This window comes from Felis catus, chromosome C1 (genome assembly GCF_018350175.1).
Source record: "Felis catus isolate Fca126 chromosome C1, F.catus_Fca126_mat1.0, whole genome shotgun sequence".
In the NCBI taxonomy this organism is placed as follows: domain Eukaryota; kingdom Metazoa; phylum Chordata; class Mammalia; order Carnivora; family Felidae; genus Felis; species Felis catus.
The window spans coordinates 53,457,713-53,481,575 of record NC_058375.1 but is presented as its reverse complement, the minus strand read 5'-3'; the positions used below and the strand labels follow the sequence as shown (position 1 = coordinate 53,481,575).

General features: G+C 41.9%; 2 protein-coding genes across 3 annotated transcripts in view; one reads left to right on the top strand and one right to left on the bottom strand.

Moving 5' to 3' along the window:
- The window catches only part of JAK1 (Janus kinase 1), a 127,802-nt gene extending 116,695 nt beyond the window's left edge, over positions 1-11,107 (top strand). Inside the window, exons 17-25 of the mRNA XM_006934801.4 lie at positions 766-917; positions 3,784-3,934; positions 4,059-4,153; positions 5,242-5,434; positions 5,885-6,009; positions 6,373-6,545; positions 8,270-8,387; positions 8,920-9,030; positions 9,845-11,107. Coding sequence (XP_006934863.1) covers positions 766-917; positions 3,784-3,934; positions 4,059-4,153; positions 5,242-5,434; positions 5,885-6,009; positions 6,373-6,545; positions 8,270-8,387; positions 8,920-9,030; positions 9,845-9,952 — 1,226 coding nt within the window. The 3' untranslated portion in view covers positions 9,953-11,107. The remainder of the gene's footprint in view (positions 1-765; positions 918-3,783; positions 3,935-4,058; positions 4,154-5,241; positions 5,435-5,884; positions 6,010-6,372; positions 6,546-8,269; positions 8,388-8,919; positions 9,031-9,844) is intronic.
- Positions 11,104-23,863, bottom strand: part of RAVER2 (ribonucleoprotein, PTB binding 2) — a 92,140-nt gene continuing 79,380 nt past the window's right edge. For both annotated transcript variants that reach the window (XM_023258780.2, XM_023258781.2), the window contains exon 12: positions 11,104-13,235. In XM_023258780.2, the coding sequence (XP_023114548.2) occupies positions 13,089-13,235 (147 nt within the window). In that variant the 3' untranslated portion in view covers positions 11,104-13,088. The remainder of the gene's footprint in view (positions 13,236-23,863) is intronic.

The window sequence follows — 23,863 nt, the reverse complement described above, 5'->3', positions numbered from 1 at the left end:
TTGGCAGGAAGCCAGAACAAGGCTGCAGAAGTAGCCAGGTGCAAGAGATGTATGACAACCTCACCTCAGGCTTTCATTCCCTTGTTCTTTCCCACACGAAGCAAACACACAATTGCAGGGTGATTGTGCAGAATGCATGAGTGAGGTGAGCCCATGCCTGCTGTGCATGTATGGGCCTCTTGTCTTTCCCTGCCTTTTCTTCTTTTTTTTTTTAATGTTTATTTATTTATTTTGAGAAAGAGCACACACACAGGCAAGTGGGGAAGGGGCAGACAGAGAGGAAGAGAGAGAATCCCAAGCAGGCTTTGCCTGTCAGTGCAGAGTCCGATGTGGGCCTTGATCTCACAAACTGTGACCTGAGCCGAAATCAGGAGTGGGATGCTTAACCGACTGAGCCATCTAGGTGCCCCTCTGCCTTTTCTTTCTTAAGCCTTTGTTCTCCTTCCCCGGGGTGTTGGCCTTCCCCAGGGTGCTTTGCTGTCATCTGAGGCCAGAGCTTCGGAAGGCTGGCCCTATGTGACCCTCCTGGGGGCTTGTGATAAATGGACACATCTGCTGGCCCTAAGACTGCTGCATGGTGGAGCACGTGCCCGGGCGGAGAGGCCTGGAAAGTGGCACCCTTCACAAACTCCCCCGGGCCCATGTTTGGAAAGCACTGCTTAAAATAGTTTCTTCGTTAGCTCACAGTTTCTGCTGCAATGACAGTGATTTACAACCCTGGCATTTCCAGAAACTGATCTGGAAATCTCTCTGGTCTTTTTCCAGAGTGCATAGAACGAATCCCGTGGATTGCTCCCGAGTGTGTTGAAGACTCCAAGAACCTGAGTGTGGCCGCTGACAAATGGAGCTTTGGAACCACACTCTGGGAAATCTGCTACAATGGCGAGATCCCTCTGAAAGACAAGACACTGATTGAGGTGAGCAGTTGCTTTCCGGGGTGAGAGCTGAGTGAGGACTCCTTGAGCCCTCGTGAACGTCTCAGCAGTTGTCAGGGAGCCTCATGTTGTGGGAAGAGATGGAGGCGGCTTTGACTGTCCTCCACAGGCTTCCTGGCTGTGTGACCTCGAAAGTGTCACTTAACTTCCCTGTCAGTTTCATCATCTGTAAAATGGGGATAAATACTACCTATTTTGCAAGGCTGTTGTGAAGATTAAGTAAATAATGAAATAATGCATGCACAATGCCAGGCACACGATGTGTGCTCAGTAGTACATTATGGTAGTGTTTATCTCAGATTTGAAGTACCTGTTAGCAACATTAACACAGATACTTGTTGAGTTTCTGCTGCGAGGCATTGTTCGAAGTAAAAGCTGGAGGCTCACTATAAAATAGACACAGGCCTTGGCTTTCCTTGAGGACCTTAGGGTGTGGTTAGGAGAGTTCGCCTATAATAGCAAGAACGAGGATTCTTCACATAATATGTGAAACCAGCGGCCTAAGAATCCTGCAACTTAGATACAGCAGTGCCATCACCTTCATTTCACAGTTCAGGTAACGGAGACGCAGGGAGCCTCAGCACATGCCTGGGCCTTTCAGCTACAGTGCAAAACCAGAAAGGTCTGACCCACTCTTAAATTTACTGGTAGAAAGTGTGAAGACTGTAACTCTAAAGGGATAAAGTAGTAAAATGACAATCAAGGGCCACTGATCCTGACTTAGTGGTTCAACTATTGGAATGTGTCTCGTGTATTTATGGGGGCAGCAGCATCACTTTGAGCTGGGAGGGATTGATCAAAATCCAGGGGAAGGTGGCATTTCAGTTGTCCATGGGAAGCAATGAGTGGTTTCGTTTGCCTCAAGCATGGAGAGGAATGACAGGTGGTAAGGTGGGAAAGGTTATTTGGGTCAGATTATTGGAAGCCCTAAATTCCAGGCTACAGAATTGTACTTAGGGGTGATGTGGGACACTGATGAGTTTGCGTGGAGAAGTGAGGTGCTTAGAGGTCAGCATGGGGACGGGTCTTCTAGACACCGTGGTTGGGATGGACAGGCTAAGGAGTGACCACACGCTCTGAGGCTCTCAGTGGTGAGGACAGAGACAGGAAGTGGCAATGGAAATCCAGAGTGGAGGGTGCACCTGTAGGAGATCCTGAAGAGGTAGAATGTTTAACCAGTTAACTTTGGCCAGGTAAACATAGTACAGGGCTTGGGAAAGCGGAGTTAAGTCAAAACCAGCAGGGAAGCCCTCAGATCTATAACTCTGCTATTTGGGATTTTCATTCTAGGGTTTTTGGAGAAAAGTCAGTATCTATTCAGCACCTGCTGTGTACTCAGGGCTAAGCAGCATGCAGGAATGGTGTAAGGAAGGGCCTGTACCTTTGATAAAAGAGGGCTCCTTCTCTCCTCCCAAGTACCCTTGATGGGTTTGGATGGCCTTTCCACCTGGCTGCACCAGAGCGGGGAAGTGAGCGTGACACTGAGAGGCGAGAGCAGCTCCCAGCTCAGTTCCAGCTCCTCCTCTTCCTCATCCTCTGAGGTCTCCCCACTTCCACCAAGGATCCCCAGGGACAGAGGAGAAACCAGTACTCATGAGATTCACTAGAAACTGGAGGGTAGGGGTGCCAGGGTGGCTCAGTCGATTAAGTGTCCGACTTCGGCTCAGGGCATGATCTCTTAGTTTGTGGGTTCAAGCCCTGCATTGGGCTCTGTGCTGACAGCTCAGAGCCTGGAGCCCGCTTCGGATTCTCTCCCTCTCTCTCGGCCTGTCTCCCACTTGTGCTCTCTCTGTGTCTCTCAAAAATAAACAAACATTTTTTTTTTTTTTAACTGGAGGGTCATGGTTTCACTTAATTTTTATTTTTATTTTTTTATTTATTTTTATTTTTATTTTTTTTTGAAATTTTTTTAATGTTTATTTATTTCTGAGACAGAGAGAGAGACAGAGCATGAGCAGGGGAGGGGCAGAGAGAGAGGGAGACACAGAATCTGAAATAGGCTCCAGGCTCTGAGCTGTCTGCACAGAGCCCGACGCGGGGCTCGAACTCACGGACCGCAAGATCATGACCTGAGCTGAAGTCGGACGCTTAACCGACTGAGCCACCCAGGTGCCCCTTAATTTTTAAAAGTAGTATCAATTATTTGTTTTAGAATTTTGAAGTAATAAACAGTTTAAAATTGGAAAATATAGAAAACTATGAAAAAGAAAAAACAGCAGTCATCCTATTCCAGTCGCTCCTCACCACTAGTTAGCCCTTTGGTATTTTGTCTTTCAGTCTGTTTCTGTCTGTCTTGTTTAAACACAACTGAGACCATGCTAGATATAGTTATATAGGCTCTACTTCTTAATTTAATATTGGGAGTACTTTCCTGCATAAATACGTCTTACAGTTTTACAAATTTAATGTAAAAGTTGTTTCATTAAACTCAAATTTACTTAACTAATTTTATATTTGGCATTTAGGTTGTTTTTAAATTTGTAAAATTCTGCAGGGAGTATCTTTGAACATAAATCTTTGTTTATATCTGACTTCTGAGTCATTTTATAGTTGGAATTAATGAGTCAAAGGATTTGAAGAGTCTGCCAAGTTGTATTCCAGGAAGGCTGCGTGACTGCACTAGAATGCAGCAGGTTCAGGCCTGGGTCTGCCGCCCATCTGACTTGAATTTGGATTTTAGTATGGGGACTAACATTTCCCCAGGCCGGAATAAGGCAATAGTAACACGGGTTTGTGAAACCTGCCTTTATGCAGAGCTATCGGGGAAATAAATTAGGGATGGTAACTGGTGCTGAAGGGTTAGTGAGCGGTACCTTTGGTTTCTCCCATGTGGTTTTCTTCTTTACAGAAAGAGCGATTCTATGAAAGCCGGTGCCGGCCAGTGACACCATCTTGTAAGGAGCTGGCTGACCTCATGACCCGCTGCATGAACTATGACCCCAACCAGAGACCCTTCTTCCGAGCCATCATGAGAGACATCAATAAACTGGAGGAGCAGAGTAAGACCCTGTCGTGCAGTGTTTGCATGAGACCAGCCAGTTCCCCGGGGAAGCAGCAGAGTAACTAGGAGCCTGTGGACAGCAGTCACTCCTTTTTAACATGGTTTCTTTCCTCCTCTCCTAGATCCAGACATTGTTTCGGAACGAAAGCCGGCAACCGAAGTGGATCCCACACATTTTGAAAAGCGGTTCTTGAAGAGAATCCGTGACTTGGGAGAGGCAAGTTAGGCTGGAGTCCCCTGCTGACCGTCTGACCTCTTCTGCGTCTAAAACCACTCTCCATTCTCTCTATTTCTGGGCCAAGATTTATGAAGAGAAGGCATCTCACTGGGTTTTCCCTGGGCCACTGGAATTACAGGGAAGTCTCCGCTTGGCACACAGCAGCAGTGTGCATATACCTGCCTGCCCAGGTGGCTGGATATGCACACAGGATGTTGGTCTGCTCCCTCCAGACTCGATTTTTCTCCAAGGGGTGGAAGAGAATGGAAAGAGAGAGATACGGGGGAATAGGTATAGATGTGGTAGAAAAGTCCCTATCTTGGACTTTGCTGTGCGGCTGCTTAAATAAGGGATATTTACTACACAGAAGGCCACATAGAATGTCAGTTTTCCCTTGGACCTCGAATGGGAGTTTCCTAACGGTTAAGGTGACCAGAAAAGCTACTGGGATTTGTGTCTAAATACAGATTTTCAATAGTTGAGTTAAGCGAACACAGACTGTGTCCTGTGTGGAGTGTCTTCTGTGTGCCCGGGCTGTGTGCTGGACACATAACAGTGTCCTTAGTGCCTCACAACACCCTGAGGGTCTGTGCACATCAAGTGCCTCTGGAGCCAGCTCAGAAGACTGGGTCACTGGGCCTTCCCTGTCCAGTGGCTCAGGAGAAGTCTGACCCCACGTCTCCTGAACACCCATCGCGCAGTGCCCTTTTCAGCCACGTCGTGGTGCCTGCCCCGCTGCCTGGGCCCGTGGCTGTCAGAGAATGCCATAGTCATCCTGCAGGTCCAGAAATAACCTTCCTTGTGGGCTATGTTTTCACGGAAACTGGGATCGATGTGTTGGTTCAATAGTCCCCTGATACTTCCTTGTCTTAGCTCAGTAATGGAGGGCATGTGGGACCAAGAGAGGAGGGGCTGTGGTGGGTGGGGAAGGGTGGTGGGGGGACAGTTCGCTGCCTGTAAGGTCGGACTGTGCTGTGTACCCCTGGCCTTCGTGGGAACAGCATGAGGAGCAAGCATCATCTTCTGAATGTTCCTGCTGGCCCGGGGTGGGGGCTTTTCTCATCAGGCACATGCATCTTTCCTTCCAGGGCCACTTTGGGAAGGTTGAGCTCTGCAGATACGACCCTGAGGGTGACAATACCGGGGAGCAGGTGGCTGTCAAATCCCTGAAGCCTGAGAGTGGAGGTAACCACATAGCTGATCTGAAGAAGGAAATTGAAATCTTAAGGAACCTCTATCATGAGAACATTGTGAAGTACAAAGGCATCTGTACAGAAGACGGTATGTTGTGCAAAGTGGGGTTGGTGTGAAAACTAAGGGAGCTTCTGGGGTTATACGGCCAGTGCCACCAATCAAGGTGGCAAGTGGTATTTAACTAATATCTTTTTTTACAAGCCAATATAACACCCACATATTATACTCTAAAACTGGTAATGAAATGATGTGGCTCATAAGTTTTAAAAATCAGTCATCTGTGGTTGTTCGCAGAGCACTGTTAGCTCAGGGGGTGCTGATGACTGGGTTCTGTATACACGTGTCACTACATCTGTTCACTGCTGAGGCTCCTGAGGTTCAGGGGCTTAAAGAGGTTAAGTAGCTTGCCTGGGATTCGGGGTGGGGAGTGACACTGAAATCAGTTCGGGGCCTGTGTCTCCTGATCCTGCACCCTCTACTCCCCCACAGTTCCTTCATCTGGAAGCCTTGTCCTGATGGGTGTTCTTTTCTTGACAGGAGGAAATGGTATTAAGCTCATCATGGAGTTTCTACCTTCAGGAAGCCTTAAGGAATATCTTCCAAAGAATAAGAACAAAATTAACCTCAAACAACAGTTAAAATATGCTGTTCAGATTTGTAAGGTAAAAAAAAAAGCATGTTAAAGATTAAAAAATCAGGCACTCTGTCCTGGGTAATTGGCTTGTAATTAGACTGCAGGGGGAAGCTTTCCAGTAATTGTACCTGAGTTCATATTGCTCTGCATGATTTGGATGAGAATTAGCCAGTACTGACAAAATGAGCTGAGTTGTTAATATGGGTGATTTAATATGTATTTCTTTGAATTGGGTTGGTTTTACTTGCATTAAAGTAAAAACGACAACAACAGAAATGCATGACAGGTAAATGAAACGGCATTTGTGCTTTCCTGAGATGCAGTGATGGATACAAAACACGGCCTGAACTGACCATTAGCAAATGACTCTACATTGACTTCTCTCCCTCAGGGGATGGACTACTTGGGGTCTCGGCAGTACGTTCACCGGGACTTAGCAGCAAGAAATGTCCTCGTTGAGAGTGAGCACCAAGTGAAAATTGGAGACTTCGGTTTAACCAAAGCCATTGAAACCGACAAAGAGTACTACACAGTCAAGGATGATCGGGACAGCCCTGTGTTTTGGTAACTGAATCTAATGTTATGTTAATGTCTTTTATTCCTCCTGCCTAAGTCAAGGTTAGAAAGAACTTAGAACATTTGGGATTGATTGAGCTTTGCCTTCAAGAAACCTCTTTTAGACTGTTTCCCTAAAAGCAACCCGCACAGAAATGCCTGAGGTTTATACGATACCATCTTCCAAGGAGTGGAGGACATGAGCCACCCAGTCAGCATCTCCAGCTTCCCAGGAGAGAGCATTCACTGACACAGTCCTTGCCCCCGTCAGTCGTTGGAGGGGTCACATGCTCACACAGAATGGGAAGGAGGTGATGAAGTAGGCTCTGACCAGTGCAGGGAGGTCCCAGACAGAGCAGAGCACAGCACGCCCAGTACACAACTTGGCTGTCTGCTTACAGATCACCGGGGTATCTTCGTCAGGAGGCTGCAGTCTGACTGACCCCTTGCAGCCTGGAGCACCATCCAGGGGAGAGGCTGTTTAAGACCCTACTCCATGGCTCCTACAGAACAGAGCGGTTCCTCTGAGGTGCATCCTGCATAGACACAAACCTAGATCTCTCCCACCTGTGGAGCCTAAGCCTTATTCAGAATTCATCAGTGTGTATCAGGGTCCTGCTTTGTGTTGGGTACTAGAGATATGTGGTGAACAAGCAGACTGAGTTGAGAATTTAATGGATGGGACAGCCAATATCATAGTATCATTAGCATAGAAGGGTTCAGGCTTGGTTTTCTGGAAGTCTTGTAAACGTAAGATTTTAAAAAGATCCATGGGGGTTAGAAGGATGGTTAGAAGGCGGCATGTGTGACTAGCAAGAATGAGATGAGAGCAGTGACTGTCCCAGGACCTGAATCAGCTTGGTGTGGCTGGATCACGAAGTGGGAGGTCTCAAGGACTTGCTAAGGCAGAGCACTGGAAGCCGAGTCACAGAGCTAGCACTCCCTCTACCCCAAGAGTTTTGGGATACCATGAGAGGGTTTAAGAATGGCAGCTTTTGTTTAAAAAAAAAAATCACTGTGGGGGCATCGGGGTGGCTCAGTCAGTTAAGCGTCTGATTCTTGACTTAGGCTCAGGTCATGATCTCACAGTTGTGAGATCGAGCCGTGTCTGGCTCTGCACTGAGTATGGAGCCTGCTCGGGATTCTGTGTCTCTCTGCTCCTCCCCGGCAGGGGGGGTAGGGGAGGGGGTGGGGTGGAGAATCTAAAAAGATCACTGTGGATGGGAGGGGAACAAGACTAGAGCCAGGGAGTCTGATGCAGCCAGAACTCATGAGGGTGTGAACTGGGACAGTGACATTGGGGCTTAAGAGGAGTAGGTTTGAAAAGTATTTAGAAAACTAGATATGGGCGGGGGGGGGGGGGCTCCATTTCTGTCTTGGGCAGTTGGGTATCATCTACTGGAACGGTTGACCTTGGAAGAGGGCTGGGCAGTGAGGTCATTGCTAATTTTGAACTTGAAAGAAAACCTGGGACCTTCTGTCCTCTGCCACCTCCTCCTCGTGGACAACACGTGCTCCGTGAAATGAGCGCAAACTAACATTTTAAAGTAACTCTGTGCTACAGAGAGCCTGTAACAGTATTGTTGGACATGTCAGGTGTGTACTTCAGCATATGTGTGGTTAATGTATTAAACACCAAGAAAAACCAAAGAGGTGATTTTTCAGATTTACTCTATAATGTTTATTGAAATATCCTTCCCCGAAAAATGAAGTCATGTTCTGCATTCTTTCAGGTATGCTCCAGAATGTTTAATTCAGTGTAAATTTTATATCGCCTCTGACGTCTGGTCGTTTGGAGTGACTCTGCATGAGCTGCTCACTTACTGTGACTCCGATTCTAGCCCCATGGCAGTAAGTCTTCCTTGTCCCTTCATCTGAACCTCACACCCAGTTAAAATGTGTAAATTTTGTTCTTGCATAGACTCTAGTCAGTGTGTTATAATGGAAAGTGTCACTTTTCCATTTGACGTGGTTGCCACTTGACACTTATTTGTGGCTCTCTCAAGTCCTGTTTCACTACGAGCTGAAGTTCTAGAAAACAACACCAGTTTTCAAGGATCTTACCTGTGTGAGGAGTCCAGGGACAGTTTCCTGGGAAAATGGGGGAGCAGCGCATAGGACCTTGGTTGAGCCTCATGTGTTCGTAAATGAGATCATTGTCACTGGGACAGGCCCTTCAACCAGGGGAGGGAATGGTTGGTAGAGTCTGAGAGCTAGATTATAGACTAACCATTGAGAGTGAATCAAGATTTTGAACTCTCATTTACAGTTGGTAAGGAGAAGAGTCTGTTTATTAATTTCCAGTTAATTCTAGGAATTTTACCTTAACCTGGTGTTACATAAATATGTGCTAAAATATTTTCTTTGGTTTTACTTTACATAGTTGTTCCTGAAAATGATAGGCCCAACGCATGGCCAGATGACAGTCACAAGACTTGTGAACACGTTAAAAGAAGGAAAACGTTTGCCCTGTCCACCTAACTGCCCAGATGAGGTATTTGTGGGCCATTTTACAGTACTAAACTCAATTTGTATTATGTTTTCAGGGCTTGAACTCCTTGAGCAAGGGTTTGGGGGTAGAGGTGGAGGAGTGGAAAGTAGTAGAAAAGTAGTTTTTAAAGTAATTTTCTAAAGCTGGATCTCAGATCAGACGTCTGAAAAATCATCTTTGGGGCAGATGACAGCTATGCTGAAAGTAAGGATTCCCTCCAGAAGTAGGCTCACCTGAGCGAGCACCCTAAAGGAGCATATTCTGGTGTAGCTGGATTGTGACAAGTATGGGTACAGTTAACCCCTTGACCTTCGTGGCATTGGGGGCGCTGACCTCCTACAGCTGAAAATCTGAATGTAACTTTAGTGTTGACTGGAAGCCTTCCTGATAACAAGTAGCACGGTTCTGCAAATGTTTTTTATAGCGCTGTATTATATTTAGTCGAACAGCTCCGGGGATAACTGGACCCGCACAGCTCAAATCCGTGTTGTTCACAGGGCAACTGTAACTGTCCTGGAGTCGGTAGCATTTATGACACTTACTCGGTTTTCTGTATTCTCAAGTGAATTGAGCTTTTAAGACTTTGACTCGTACGTATTCTTCAGTGCATCTCAAAGGTCTAAGAACAACCAGTGAGGAAATGGGAGTCTATACTGAGATATAATGACGTGGATTTTTTGGAAGGTCAATTCATGAGCTTCTCAAATGTTAAGATCTAGGAAATGTGACAACTATAGTTCATAAATAATACTTTCAGTTAACAAGAGTAATGGAGTAATAAGGAAAGTCATCTACCTTTTTTTTTTCCTTCTTACAGGTTTATCAACTCATGAGAAAGTGCTGGGAATTCCAACCAGCTAATAGGACAACTTTTCAGAACCTAATTAAAGGATTTGAAGCACTTTTAGAAGCACTTTTAAAATAAGAAGCATGAATAGCCTTTAAACTCCTGTGTATCAAGTCCTCCTTCCCCTACCAATACCGAGCCATTTTAAAAAGAAATTTTAATGGAAAAAATTTGTATTTGGGCGTGTACAAGGCACACTGCGGTGCTCCTTATGTGTAAGTACTTCCCTCTTTAAATTTGGCACCAGTAACAAATGATGGCAACCACAACAACAGAAAGCACTTAAGCACTTCTCCTTTTGGAAAGAATACGTACCACCATTTTGTTTGGCTAGTTTACCATCACAGTTGCACAAGAGAAAACAAGAGGAGCTGACCCCAGCACTTGTTCCCAGCTGCCAGTTGATCTGAAACGCTTTTCCGGCAGATAAATTGAAGATAAAGATTGATGGACTTAGTACTCTAACCTGCCCTCGAATTTCAGTATCTATACAGTGATAGGCCAAGCATTCTTGAAATATTAGATACCAGTTAGTAGATCATTGTTTCTATACAAAGATGAGTGTATTCCTGTCACCAGTAGGACTTAAAGTTTGAGTTGTTTCTTCAGTGGCTTAGCTCCTGCCCCCTCGGGTGACCAAGTACTGATTTTTGAGAGAATGGCTCATACCCAGGGGGACGGCTGTGGAATAGATACTTTGCTGCATGTTCATTCTTGAGAACCAAGCCTGTGCCAGTGCTTTCCTAAACAGTGTATCTTTAATCAGAACTGACTCCAAGACCCTGGATACTGTCCTACATGCTTTTCAGAGATGCCCACGTAGATCCTTTTAGAACTCAACCTCTTTGGGGTAAGCTGTTCCAGCACTGGTTTTGGATGCAACCAGTCAATGTTTTAGTACCTGTCTACGAGAGTTCAGGATCTACTAGACCGTTTTCAGTTTGCTTGGATGTAGCTGGGTAATCAAAAATGTCTCATCTGATTCAGTGTGAACCGTAAGACCTTTATGACCAAGAATGAAAAAACTCTGTCAATGCTGTCTATCTGATGTCATTACTTTTCACCTTTTGAGCCTGAAAGAGTTCTGGATTGATGCAATGGCAACAATAAATTTGCCATTTAAATTTGTTCAATAACCCTACATCACCAAGGTCTCTGTCTGTATCAAACCTGTGGCCATTCTATATGCACTTTTGTTTACTCTTTATACAAATAAATATACTAGAGACTTCACATGCATATGCCTTTTAATATTAAGATTTCACTTTCAAAGCATTCAGACAGTTTGTTTACATAGAAAAATAACAGTATAGACTTTGCAGGGGGTGGGGGAGTTTGGTAATGGTCCTCATTGCAAACACCTACCACTTGATTTATCTGTTATGTCCAATGATGACAGGGCACAGGCCAGTACAGATGGCAGATCCTCATGTGCTCTAATCCAGAATCTCTTTTCGTTCCTTCAACCTCTTTGTGCTTTCATTTTGCAGCTCTGATTTACGTTTACTGTGGGAGAGGTGTGACTAAGCACTGAAAATGCTTAATGCAGTGGGAGATGGGAAGGTGAAGTACAGAATGTGGAGAAACCATTATTCATCTGCTGAGTTAAAAACTGGTTACTTAGAGGCAGTTTACTTCTCAGACATTAGCTTTGTAGCTGTCATTTTCGAATAGAAGTTAATATGTGAAATGAATTAGACCGAGTAAATTTTTTTTACAAGTCCTACAATATGTGTACCAATTTTAAACTTCATAATTAAAATAGGGTACCTTATAGTCAAAACTTGTCTCCCAACCGAATTACTATTTAATCTGATTTCAGAAAGACTAGGATCATTGAGACGCCTAAACTCCATATCCTCAATTACAGTCTCATAACAAGGAACAAACGTGGAAATTCCTAGACAGCAAAGGGTTTTTCAACACCAAAGTCTTCAGGAAATGGTGAAAGTTATATGCAATAAACACAATTCTTACAGAAGTAAATTGAATTAACTTTTCAGCCTAACACTACAAAATGGTAAGAGACAAAGCAGAAAGTGAGGTACAACTCGCTAACTCAAAATCGTTACACTCTTACTCCACAGTACTCCTTCAGAAAGAGCAGTACTGAGTGTGGAAACAGGGCATTTGAGGATCAAAATAGACCTTGTTGTAGCAATTAGATCATTACTAGTTTATGCCATGAAATCAGATGCAGAAACTATATTGCTTGCTGCTTACAAGCCTGTTGCAAAAATTAAAGGATTAGGGAATTCGTGCTATTAGATCAAGGGTTAGCACACTTTCCCCACAAAAGGTCCAGACAATATTTTAGGTTTTGCAGACCATATGATCTCTGTCACAGCTACTCAGCACTGCCACGAGAGCACAAAAGTAGCCATAGACAGTATGTAAATGAACAGATTTGTGTTCCAATAAAATTTTATATAGACACTGAAATTTGAACTTCAAGAATTCAAATCTTTTCTACTTCACTTAAAAATATAAACATCACTCTCAGCTTGCAGACGATATAAAAACAGGGATGACTGAACTTGACCCCAGGGTGTAGGCTGCCAACCCCTGAAATAACTTCACCAAAGCTACTTTTTTAAAAAATACCTTGTTTTTCACAAAAGGTATAAATGGTACATAACATTAAAAGTAAAGCATCCGTAGTTGTGTATAACTTGGATATCACTATCACTCTGGGTTTTATACTGCAGGGCTGGCGTGGGGGTAATTAGTTTGCATTACCATCACTGCATTTTTGTACTCGCAATCTTCTAGTTCTAGGAAAAAGTCCTAAAAATCTATAAATGAGTTATTTCTAGGGAAAGTCAACTGAAATGCACACTGGCATATAAGAAACTCATTCTTCTAAGGCTCAGGAAACAAGACTGTTTCCCATTTATTGCTTCACACTTTTATATCTGGTGTCAAAATTATTCCCGGTCCTAGACAAGGAATACCGGAACACTGTTAAATTCTTCAATGGACTGTAAGTTAATACCACATTAAGATGCATCTAATTCTAATGGAAAATGTCTTCAATTGTCTTATTGCTACTTATTTTTTATTTGGCAATTCTGCTTGCTGCACTATACAGTTCCTTCTGGGAAATTAGAAACCCGTATTTAAAGGATATGGCTAGTCTGAATGTAGTTAAGGCAGCGATGAACAGCAGAGATACTGCAAAAAACCTTAGGAGGCTCTAAGGAGAAAACTTAACTCAGTATACACGCTTCTTTTTTAAGTAGGTTTCCATGTAATATGCTCCTGTGCCCTGAGGATGCTGGCCAACAAATTCCACGGAACCGCCTTCTGGGGCAGAGAGGAGAGTTGATGAACCTCGTTTTTCATTTCTTAAAGAGGACACCTAGGAGAGAAAAGCACAATTGATGTAAATACCTAAATTAAAAATTGGTTTATTCCTTAAGGATGTTTGTAAGAAAGGCAATTCTTCTGATTTGGTGTAAAAAAATAGGATAAATAACGAAGCTATCAAAAAATTACACAAACTCCTTTAGGAAAACAAATTAGGATTTCTAATTCAAAATCACTTGAGGGACTGTTTGAAAAATATGAACCAGCCTCTGAGTGTTCTCTCAACACTTTGGGGAAAGAAAAAAAGCAACTGCCGTTGCCTCTGCTCCCCCCCACCTGGCTAAAGCACACTGAATCAGAATGGCAATGCTAGATGCCAGTATTCCTCTGAGAAAGGCGACTGGCTAAGAAACTGAACTGCATATCAGATTAGAGGATGGGTCTGTCTGGATATTTAAAAAGTGGTAACAAACTAGTAGGTGGAAAAGCACAATGGTTCCAGACCCCAGCGGAACAGAGGTGTGCACAGGGGATTCGGAACAGCTTCCAGGGCTTGGAGGGAGATGGCGCAACAGGAAGATCCCGGGCCCACCTCGTCCCAACTACATCTATGCAACTGCCTCTGAGGACGGCCTGAAGACTGACACAACTGAGTCTCCACAGCTAATCGTACAGAGAAGGCTACGTTGCAAAGGGTAGGAGGAGCAGAGATGCAGTCTGGAACCAAAGCCCTGGCACAACTGCCCACAAACGGGAGGGACGTCATCAGCACAGAGGAGCGAGGGGATCAGCGCACACACCGAGCACCCTCAGGACCTGCACCGGGAAGGGGAGTTTCCATACGTCTGGCTTTCAAAATCAGCAAGGTTTAACTCCAGGAGAGATGGAAGGCTGTAAGAAACGGAGTCCCCACCCTTGAAGAGCTAGTAAGCTAAAAACGGCCCAAGATACAGCACAAAAGACACCGTCTGAAAAGCACCTGGGCCTATACGTGGAGATTTATTGACTAGTTTTAGGATATGTGCCAGTGGGGCAGGCATCTGCAGGGGCTTTCTCTGGAAATCAAAGTGCTGACAGGTGCCATTTTTGTTGCCCCTCCTCAGCCTAGATAGCCAGAGGCTTTCAGGACTCGGTTCTAGCACTCTTTACCCTGCTAGCACCACCTGCCCCCGGTTTCATTCCTCTGTGGACCTGCCCTGGGCAGGGGAGGGAAGCAGACCCACCCAACCAGCACACCTGCAGCAGTCACGGCGGCTCACTACCTCGCAGATAGCCGAGCCGAGCGCCCACCCTGCCCACCAGCGAGCCCCCAGTCAGGCCCCCAAGCCAGCAGCACAGGAGGCAGACCCTGCCCACCGGCACACCCATGGTAGCTGCAACCAGGCCTCACCGGGAACGAGCCCTGCGTACCAGTGCACCTGCAGTGGTCACAGCTCAGCCACAACAGGAAGGCACATGTAGCCACACAGAGGACCTGGAGGTTCCTGGAGTCCTCAGTTCTAGTGACTAGGGATTCCTCTACAGTTTACAACAGGACCCCACCACTTTCAAGATCAGGAGACATAGCTGACCTACTTAACACATAGACACAAACACAGAGTTGGACAAAGTGACAGAGGAATATGTCCCAAATGAAAGAAGACAAAAATAAAACAGAGGTAAGCAATATGCCTGATGAAGAGTTCAAAGTAATGGTCATATACTCACCAGACTTCAGAGAAGAGTGGATGAACTCAGAACTTCAACAGAGAGAGAGAAAATATAAAAACCAATCAGAGGTGAAGAATACAATAGCTGAAATGAGAAATACACTAGTGGGAATCAACAGATTACAGGATGCAAAAGAATGCATCAGGGATCTAGAAGACAGGGCAAGGAAACAACCAAGCTGAAGAGCAAAAAGAATAAATAATGGCAGGTTAAGAGACCTCTGCAACATCATCAGTATAATAAAATTCACATTATAGGGATCCTAGAAGGAGAAGACAGAAGGAGGCACAACTTATTTGAAGAAATAACATCTGAAAGCTTCCCTAATTTGGGAAAGGAAATAGACATTCAGGTCCAGGAAGCACAGAGAGCCCCAAATAAGATGAACCCAAGGATGTCCACACCAAGACTCATAATAATTAAACTGCAAGAATTAAAGATGAAGAGAGAATCTTAAAAACAAGAGATAAACAGTCACAAGGGAAACCCCATAATTATGGCTATCATCTGATTTTTCAGCAGAAACTTTACAGTCCAGAGGAAAGGGCAGGATATGTGCGAAGTGCTGAGGGGATAAAACCTACAACCAAGAACACTATATTTGGCCTTATAAGAAATATTAAGGGGAATTCTTTAACTACAAGAAAAGTATGAAAGGAAAACTCTTACTGGTAAAAATAAACAGAGCGGGTCACCTGGGTGGCTCAGTCACTTAAGCATCTGACTTCAGCTCCGGTCATGATCTCACGGTTCATGAATTTGAGCCCCGCATTGGGCTGACAGCTCAGAGCCTAGAGCCTGCTTCAGATTCTGTATCTCTTTCTCTCTCCGCCCCTCCCCTGCTCATGCTCTCTCTGTCTCAAAAATAAACATATAGTAAACGTAGTAGATCAATCACAAAACTAGTAAGGAGATTACAATGCAGAAGTAGTAAAATCAATTATATGCACAAAAATTAGTCAAGGGATACAGAAAATAAAAAGATACAGAACAAGGTATCAAATATATAAAATGTGGAGGAAGGAGTAAAAATGTCATGCTTTCATAATAGGTTTGAATGTAAGTGACCATCAACTCAATATAGACCGCTACATACACATAGGATGTCACATATGAACCCAATGGTAACTAAAAACCTGTAACAGACAAAAAGAGAAAAGAATCTAAGCATAACACTAGAGAAAGCCATCAAACCATAAGGGAAGAGAGCAAGAGAAAAAAGGAACAGAGAACTACAAAAAATAAGTAAAATGACAATGAATACATACCAATCAATAACTTTTAAGTTTATTTTGTGGGGTGCCTGTGTGGCTCAGTCAGTTGGGCGTCTGACTTTGGCTCAGGTCATGATTTCACAGTTCATGGGTTTGAGACCCATGTTGGGCTCTGTGCTGACAGCTCAAAGCCTGGAGCCTGCTTCGGATTCTGTGTCTCCCTCTCTCTCTGACCTTTCCCACTCGCACTGTGTGTCTTTCTCCCTTTTTTTCTCTCTCTCAAGAATAAACGTTAAAAAAAAAAAAGTTTATTTATCTTGAAAGACAGAGCAAGCAGGGGAGGGGTAAAGAGTAAGAATCCCAAGCAGGCTTTGCACTATCTGTGCAGAGCCCGACTGCAGGGTTCAATTCCATGAACCATGAGATCATGACCTGAGCTGAAATCAAGAGTCAGACGCTTAACTGAGCCACCCAGGTGCTCCTCCATCATTCTTTAAATGTAAGTGGACTAAATGTGCCAATCAAAAGACATAGAATGGATGAAAAGAACAAGACCCATCTATATGCTGCCTACAGAAGACTCACTTTAGATCTAAAGACATATACAGACTAAAATGAAGAGACAGAAAAAAGCTAGTCCATGTAAATGGAAGCTAACAAACAAAAACCAAACACACAGCTGGGGTATCAATACTCAGATAAAAAAGACTTTATGTATCTTTTTTGAGGAGTGGGGGAGGGCATGGTGAGCGACAGACAGAGAGAGAGAGAATCCCACGAGGGAAAGAGAAGTGGGCCTCAACCAAAGTGGGGCTTGCGTTCACCTCAAGCAGGGCACAAGCTCACCCAATAAGGAACTTGAACTTACAAACCATGAGATTATGACCTGAGCTGAAATCAGATGGTTAATCAACTAAGCCACCAGGCATCCTCAGATAAAATAGACTTTAAAACAAAGACTTTCACAAGAGGAAAAAAAAGGTCATTACATATTGATAAAGGAATCAATCTGAGAAGACATAACAATTGTAAATATTTATGTGCCCAACTTAGGAATACCTAAATATATAAAGCAAATATTAACAGGCATATAGGGAAAAACTGGCAGTAATACAATAAGAGTGGGGGATGTTAAAACACTACTAAAAAAATAAAAACAAAAAAACATTACTTACATCAATGGATAGGTCATTCAGGCAGAAAAATGAATAAGTAGCTTTGAATAAAACTTTAGACCAGATAGACCTAACAGATGTATACAAAACATTCCACTCCAAAAGAGCAGAATACACATTCTTTTCAAGGGTACATGGAACATTCTCCAAGACAGATTTTATGATAGGCCACAAAACAAGTCTCAATAAATTTAAGAAGACCAATATAAGGAGCATCTAGCTGGCTCAGTCGGAAGAGCATGCAACTCTTGATCTGGGGGTCGTGAGTTCAAGCCCCAAGTGGGGTGTAGAGATTACTTAAACAAAACTTAAAAAAATAGAAGATATTATATCAAGTATCTTTCCTGATCAGTACAGTATAAAACTAGAAATCAATTAGAAGAAAAAAAAAACGGGAAAAAACACAAACACATGTAGACTAAATAACATGTTACTAAACATCCAGTAAGTCAATGAAGAAATCAAAGAAGATACCAAAAAAAAAAAAAAAAAATATCTAGACACAAATGAAAATGGAGACAACTACAGTTCAAAATCTTTAGGATACAGCTAAAGCAGTTCTAACAAGGAAGTTTACAGTAATATGGGGAAAATGGGTGATGGGCATTAAGGAGGGCATTTGTTGGGATGAGCACTAGCTGTTATGTATAAATGATGAATCATTGGAATCTACTCCTGCAGTCAAGACTACACTGTATATGAGCTAGCTTGAGAATAAAAACAAAGAGGAAAAAAAACAAGAAAAACCTCAAATCGACAATCTAACATTATGCTTAAAGGAACTAGAATAAGAAGAACAAAGCCCAAAGTTAGAAGGAAAGAAATAATAAAGATCAGGATGGAAAGAAATGAAATACGTACTCGAAAAACAACAGGAAAGATCACTGAGACTAAGAACTTGTTCTCTAAAAAGATAAAATTGATAAACTGTTAGTCAACTAATCAATTAAAACTCAAAATTGAAAACAAAAGAGAAGTTATAACTGATATCACAGAAATACAAAAAATTATAATTACTACAGAAAATTATGTCAACAAATTGGATAAACTACAATAAATTCCTTGAAACATATAATCTTCCAAGACTGAATCAGAAAGAAATAGAAAATCTGAGCAGACCAATTATTGGTAACAAAATTGAATTAATAATCAAAAGATTCCCAATAAAAAAGTCTAAAAGCAAATGCCTTACAGGTGAATTCTACCCAACAGTTAAAGTGGTGTTAACACCTATTCTCAAACTATGCCAAAAAATAGGCAGGAAGGAATTAGGAAGGAATGCTTCCAAATTTCATTCTATATGGCCAGCATTAACATGATAGCAAAAAAGCATACAAAGATACTACCAAAAAACAAAATTACAGGTCAATATCCTTCATGAACATAGTTGCAAAAATCCTCAGCAACATATTAGCAAACCAAATGTAAAAATACATTAAAAGAACAGTACACCATGATCAAGTGGGATTTATTCCAGGAATGCAAGGATGGTTCAATAGGTAAAATCAATCAGAATGATATACCACATTTACAAAGGGAAGGATTAAAATCATATGATTATCTCAACAGATGCAGAAAAAGCATTTGACAAAATTCAAGATGAATTCATGATAAAACTCAACAGAGTGGGTGTAGAGGGAACATAGCTTAAAAAAGGCCATATATGACAAACCCACAGCTAACATCATACTAAATGGTGAAAAACATAACTTTTCTTCTAAGATCAGGAACAAGACAAGGATGTCCACTCTTGCCACTTTTATTCAACGTACTATTGGAAGTCCTAGCCATAGCAATCAGACAAGAAAAAGAAATTAAAGACATCCAAAACAATAAGGAAGAAATTAAAATGTCACTATTTGCAGATAATAGGCTACTATATGTAGAAAACCCTAGAGACTCCACAAAAAACTATCAAAATTAATACATGAATTCAGGAAGGCTGTGTAATACAAAATCAATATGCAGAGATATGTTGCATTTCTATACACTAATAATGAAAGAGGAAGAAAGGGAAATGAAGAAAATTCCCATTTACAATTGCATCAAAAAGAATCAAATATCTAGGAATAAATCTAATCAAGGAGGTAAAGACCTATCTTCTGAAAACCATAAGACACTGATGACAGAACTCAAAGGTGACAGAAGTACATGGAAAGAGATATAATTTTCATGGGTTGGAAGAATACTGTTAAAATGTCCACACTACCCAGAGCAATCTATCAAAATACCAACAGTATTTTTCACAGAGCTATAGCAAAATAAATAAATCCAAAAATTTTTACAGAACCACGAAAGATCCCAAATAACCACAACAACCTTGAGAAACAACAAAGCTGGAGGGATCACAATCCCAGATTTCAAATTATATTAAAAAGCTGTAATAATCAAAACAGCATGATATTAGCATAAAAATAGATACATAGATCAATGGAATAGAATTGAGAGCCCAGAAATAAACCCATGTTGCTATGGTCAATTGATCTAGAACAAAGAAGGCAAAAATGTACAATCAAGCAAAGATAGTCTCTTCAATAAATGATGCTGAGAAAACTATGCAACTACACGCAAAGCAATGAAACTGGATCACCTTCTTACACAATACACAAAATAAATTCAAAATAGATTAAAGGGGCACCTGAATGGCTCAGTCGGTTGGGTGTCCAACTCTTGATTCTGGCTCGGGTCATGATCTCATGGGTTCATAAGTTTGAGCCCTGCATCAGTTTCCTTGTGCTGACAGTGTGGAACCTGCTTGGGATTCTCTCGCTGTCCCTCTCTCTCTGCCCCTCCTGTGCACACTCTCTTGCTCTCTTTCAAAATACATAAATAAACTTAAAACAAAATGGATTAAAGACCTAAATGTGAGACCTGAAACCACAAAACTCCTAAAAGGAAGCATAGGCAGTAATCTCTTCGATATCAAACTTGGCAATATTTTTCTGGATATGTCTCTGCCAAGGAAAATAAAAGCAAAAAACCCCAACACAAACAAACAAAAAGCACAATTGGGATTATATCAAACTAAAGAGCTTTTTGCACAGTGAAGGAAACCATCAACAAACAAAAACCAAACCCACCTTCTCTTCCAGCCCACTCCAAGTCACTAGTATCTTCCTAGAAGAAGTTTTTACACATGTCTATGCCCCAGCTTTTCTAGCTGCTATTCAAGGTATGGTCCCTGGATTGCCTGATTCTGATAGCCAACAAGACACAATATTCATGAGTTCCACAGCACTGTAGCAAACAGAAAACAATTTCTTAATGGATGCAGGGATATCCTCTCTACTCCCCACCTATGACTATACACCTGGGCCCAGCACAGAAGAAAGAGGCAAAAACTTCCACTTATATTTCTCCCTGGAAGAAGTTTAACTACATACTTTCTCAGCTGCTGCCTGAATGTCCAGAATCTAATCAACTTGCATCTAGGTGCTAACTGAAATTCATCCTTTTGGGATACTGACAAGTCTTAGCACAATCTCAACTACAGGGAGTCATAAGAACAAGGAAGAAAACTTGGTCAATCACAAACGTTTGAGGGACAACTAAGAGCTCAGGCCAGGCTCAGCCCCTATATGAGACTATTCTAGCAAGACTGGGAGAGGTGGCTGTTTTATCTAATGTGCAAAAACAGAGAGAGACGGAGAGTCAAGGAAAATGAAGAAACAGAAAAAATGTGTTGCAGACAAAAGATCAAGATACAGATCCAGAAACAGATTGTAATTAAAAAGAGGTAAGTGGTTTACCTGAAAGGAGTTCAAAATAACAGTCAAAAATAATGCATGAACAAAGTGAGAATTTCAACAGAGACAGAAAACATTTTAAAAGTACAAACAGAAAATTCAGAGCTGAAGAATACAACTCAACTGAAAAAAAATTCAATAGAAAGTTTCAACAGCAGATTAGATCACCCAGAAAAAAGCATTAATGATCTTGAAGACAGATCAGTGGAATTAATCCAATCAGAGATGGAAAAAAAAAGAACGAAGAGAGCTTAAGAGACATATGAATCACCATCAAGTAGATCAATATAAGAAGGGAAGGAGAGAACAAAAGGGGCAGAAGACTTTTTCAAAGAATTAATGGATGAAAATTTCCCTGCCCTGAGGAAAGAGACATCAAGATCTATAACACCCAAAGAGTACCATACAAGATGAATTAAAAGAGACATACACTGAGACATATTATAATTAAATTATGAGACATTAAAGACAAGGAGAGACTCTTAAAAACAGCAAGGGAAAAGCATGTTTTTAATGAAAGGAACCCCATAAGCAGATTTTTCAGCAAACCTGAGACAGTAAAACTCCTAGAAGAAAACAGGTGGTGAGCTCCTTGGCATCAGTCTTGGTGATGATTTTGGGGTTTAACACCAAAAGGAAAGGAAACAAAAGTAAAAACAGAGAAATGGGAGCTCAAGAAACCAAAAAGCTTCTGCCCAGCACAGGAAAACCATCAACAAAATGAACAACCTACTAAAGGAGAAAATATGTGCAAATCATATATCTAATAATGGGTCAATGTCCAAAATATATAAAGTACTCACACAACTTAACAGCAAAAAACAAAACAAAACAAAACAAAAAACCCAACTCTATTATAAAATGGACAGAAGATATGAATAGACAACTGTCCAAAGAAGACATAAGATGGCCACTAGGTACATGAAAAGATGTTCAATGGCAGGAACACAGGAGCATGTGATGGGACATATCAGCTGGTCCAGGGAAGACAGCAGCAAACAAAGTTAGAAAGACATGCCGGCCTCAACCATGGAAGGAGTGAAAATGAGATATCACCTCACACTTATTAGAATGGCTATTATCAAAAATACAAAAGATATTAATTATATTGGAATTAAAAAGCTTAACAAAAAAAAAAGACAAGATAACAAGCATTGGTGAAGATGTGCAGAAAAGGGAGCATTTAGGCACTACTGGGAATATAAATTGGTGCAGCCACTATGAACAAAACTATGGAGGTTCCTCAAAAATTTAAACTACCATTTGATCCAGAATTCTACTTTTGAGTATTTATCTGAAGGAAATGAAAACATTAACTCACAAGTGATATCTGGGCCCCCATGTTCATTGCAGCATTATTTACAATAACCAAGACATGAGTTGGGGCACCTGGGTGGCTCAACCAGTTAAGCGTCCGACTTCAGCTCAGGTCATGATCTCAAGGTTTTTGAGTTCAAGCTCTGGATCGCACTCTGTGCTGACAGCTTGGAGCCTGGATCCTGCTTGGGATTCTGCGTCTCCCTCTCTGCTCCTCCCCTACTCATGCTCTGCCTCTCTCTCAAAAATGAACAAACATTAAAAAAAAAAAAAAAGACATGAAAGCAACCTAAGTGTCCATCAATGGATGAACGGCTACAGAGAATCTCTCTCTCTCTCTCTCTCTCTCTCTCTCTCTCATACACACACACACACACACACACACACACACACACAAGAAGGGAGGGGGAGAGAAAGAGAAAGGGAGAAAAAGAAATATTAGCCATAAAAAAGGAGAAAATCTTGTCATTCGTGACAACATAGGTGGACCTTGAGGGCATTATGATAAATAAGTCAGACACAGAAGGGCAAATACTGTATGACCTCACTTATATGTGGAATCTAAAAAACAAGCAGAACAAAGCTAATTAAACTATAGATACAGAACACAAATAGGTGGTTGCCAGAGATGGTGGGGGATGGGGAGTGGGGATAGGTGAAATGGGTGAAGGTGGTTAAAAGGTACAAACTTCCAGTTAACAGATAAATAAGTCCTGGAGACGTCATGTACAACATGGCGACTAATACCATATTGCATATTTAAAAGTTGCAAGAGTAGACTGTAAACGTTCTCATCACAAGAAAAAAAGAAATTTGTAACTATGTGTGGTGATGGATGTTAAACTAGACTTACTGTAGTGAACATTTCACAATATATGCAAGTATCATGTTGTAAACCCGAAATCAATATAATGTTATATATCAACTGTATCTCAATTAAAAAAAAAAAAAGAGAGATTCCACCCTAGATAAAGATTGCCTGCAACAAAATCGCGTACTGAGACTGGGATTCCTCCAATATCAAGCCTCTAATTATTCCCTTCATCTGCCTTTTGCTGGAGTCCCTCTGTTGGTGATCTTCCTGTGTGTCAGACTGTGCACAGTATCACTGTCAGACCCTTAGCTTCAGGTATAAAGAACTCTTTTTCTTATTAGTGTTCTTCCTCTAATAAATGGTTAGTCCATTAAATTAAATTTTGAAAAGCTACTTATTTGACAGCCCAATTCATTTTTCAAAGATGACAGGGAGAGAAATAATACCTCACTCCGGGGTCTAGAAATCATACACCTTGAATTCCTTTCCCTTGAATCTTCCTGCTATGAAGTAATCCATGTTTCATGTCTTAGTATAAAGCAAATCAATACTTTGAATTTTTCTCTCTTTCTTTATACTATCTTTATTCTCAGAAGCCAGGTAGGAAATTATGTGCTTCCACCGAAAAGACTTCCCAGTTGTGTACCGTGTGTGTGTGTGTGTGTGTGTGTGTATACACACACACACACACACACACACACACA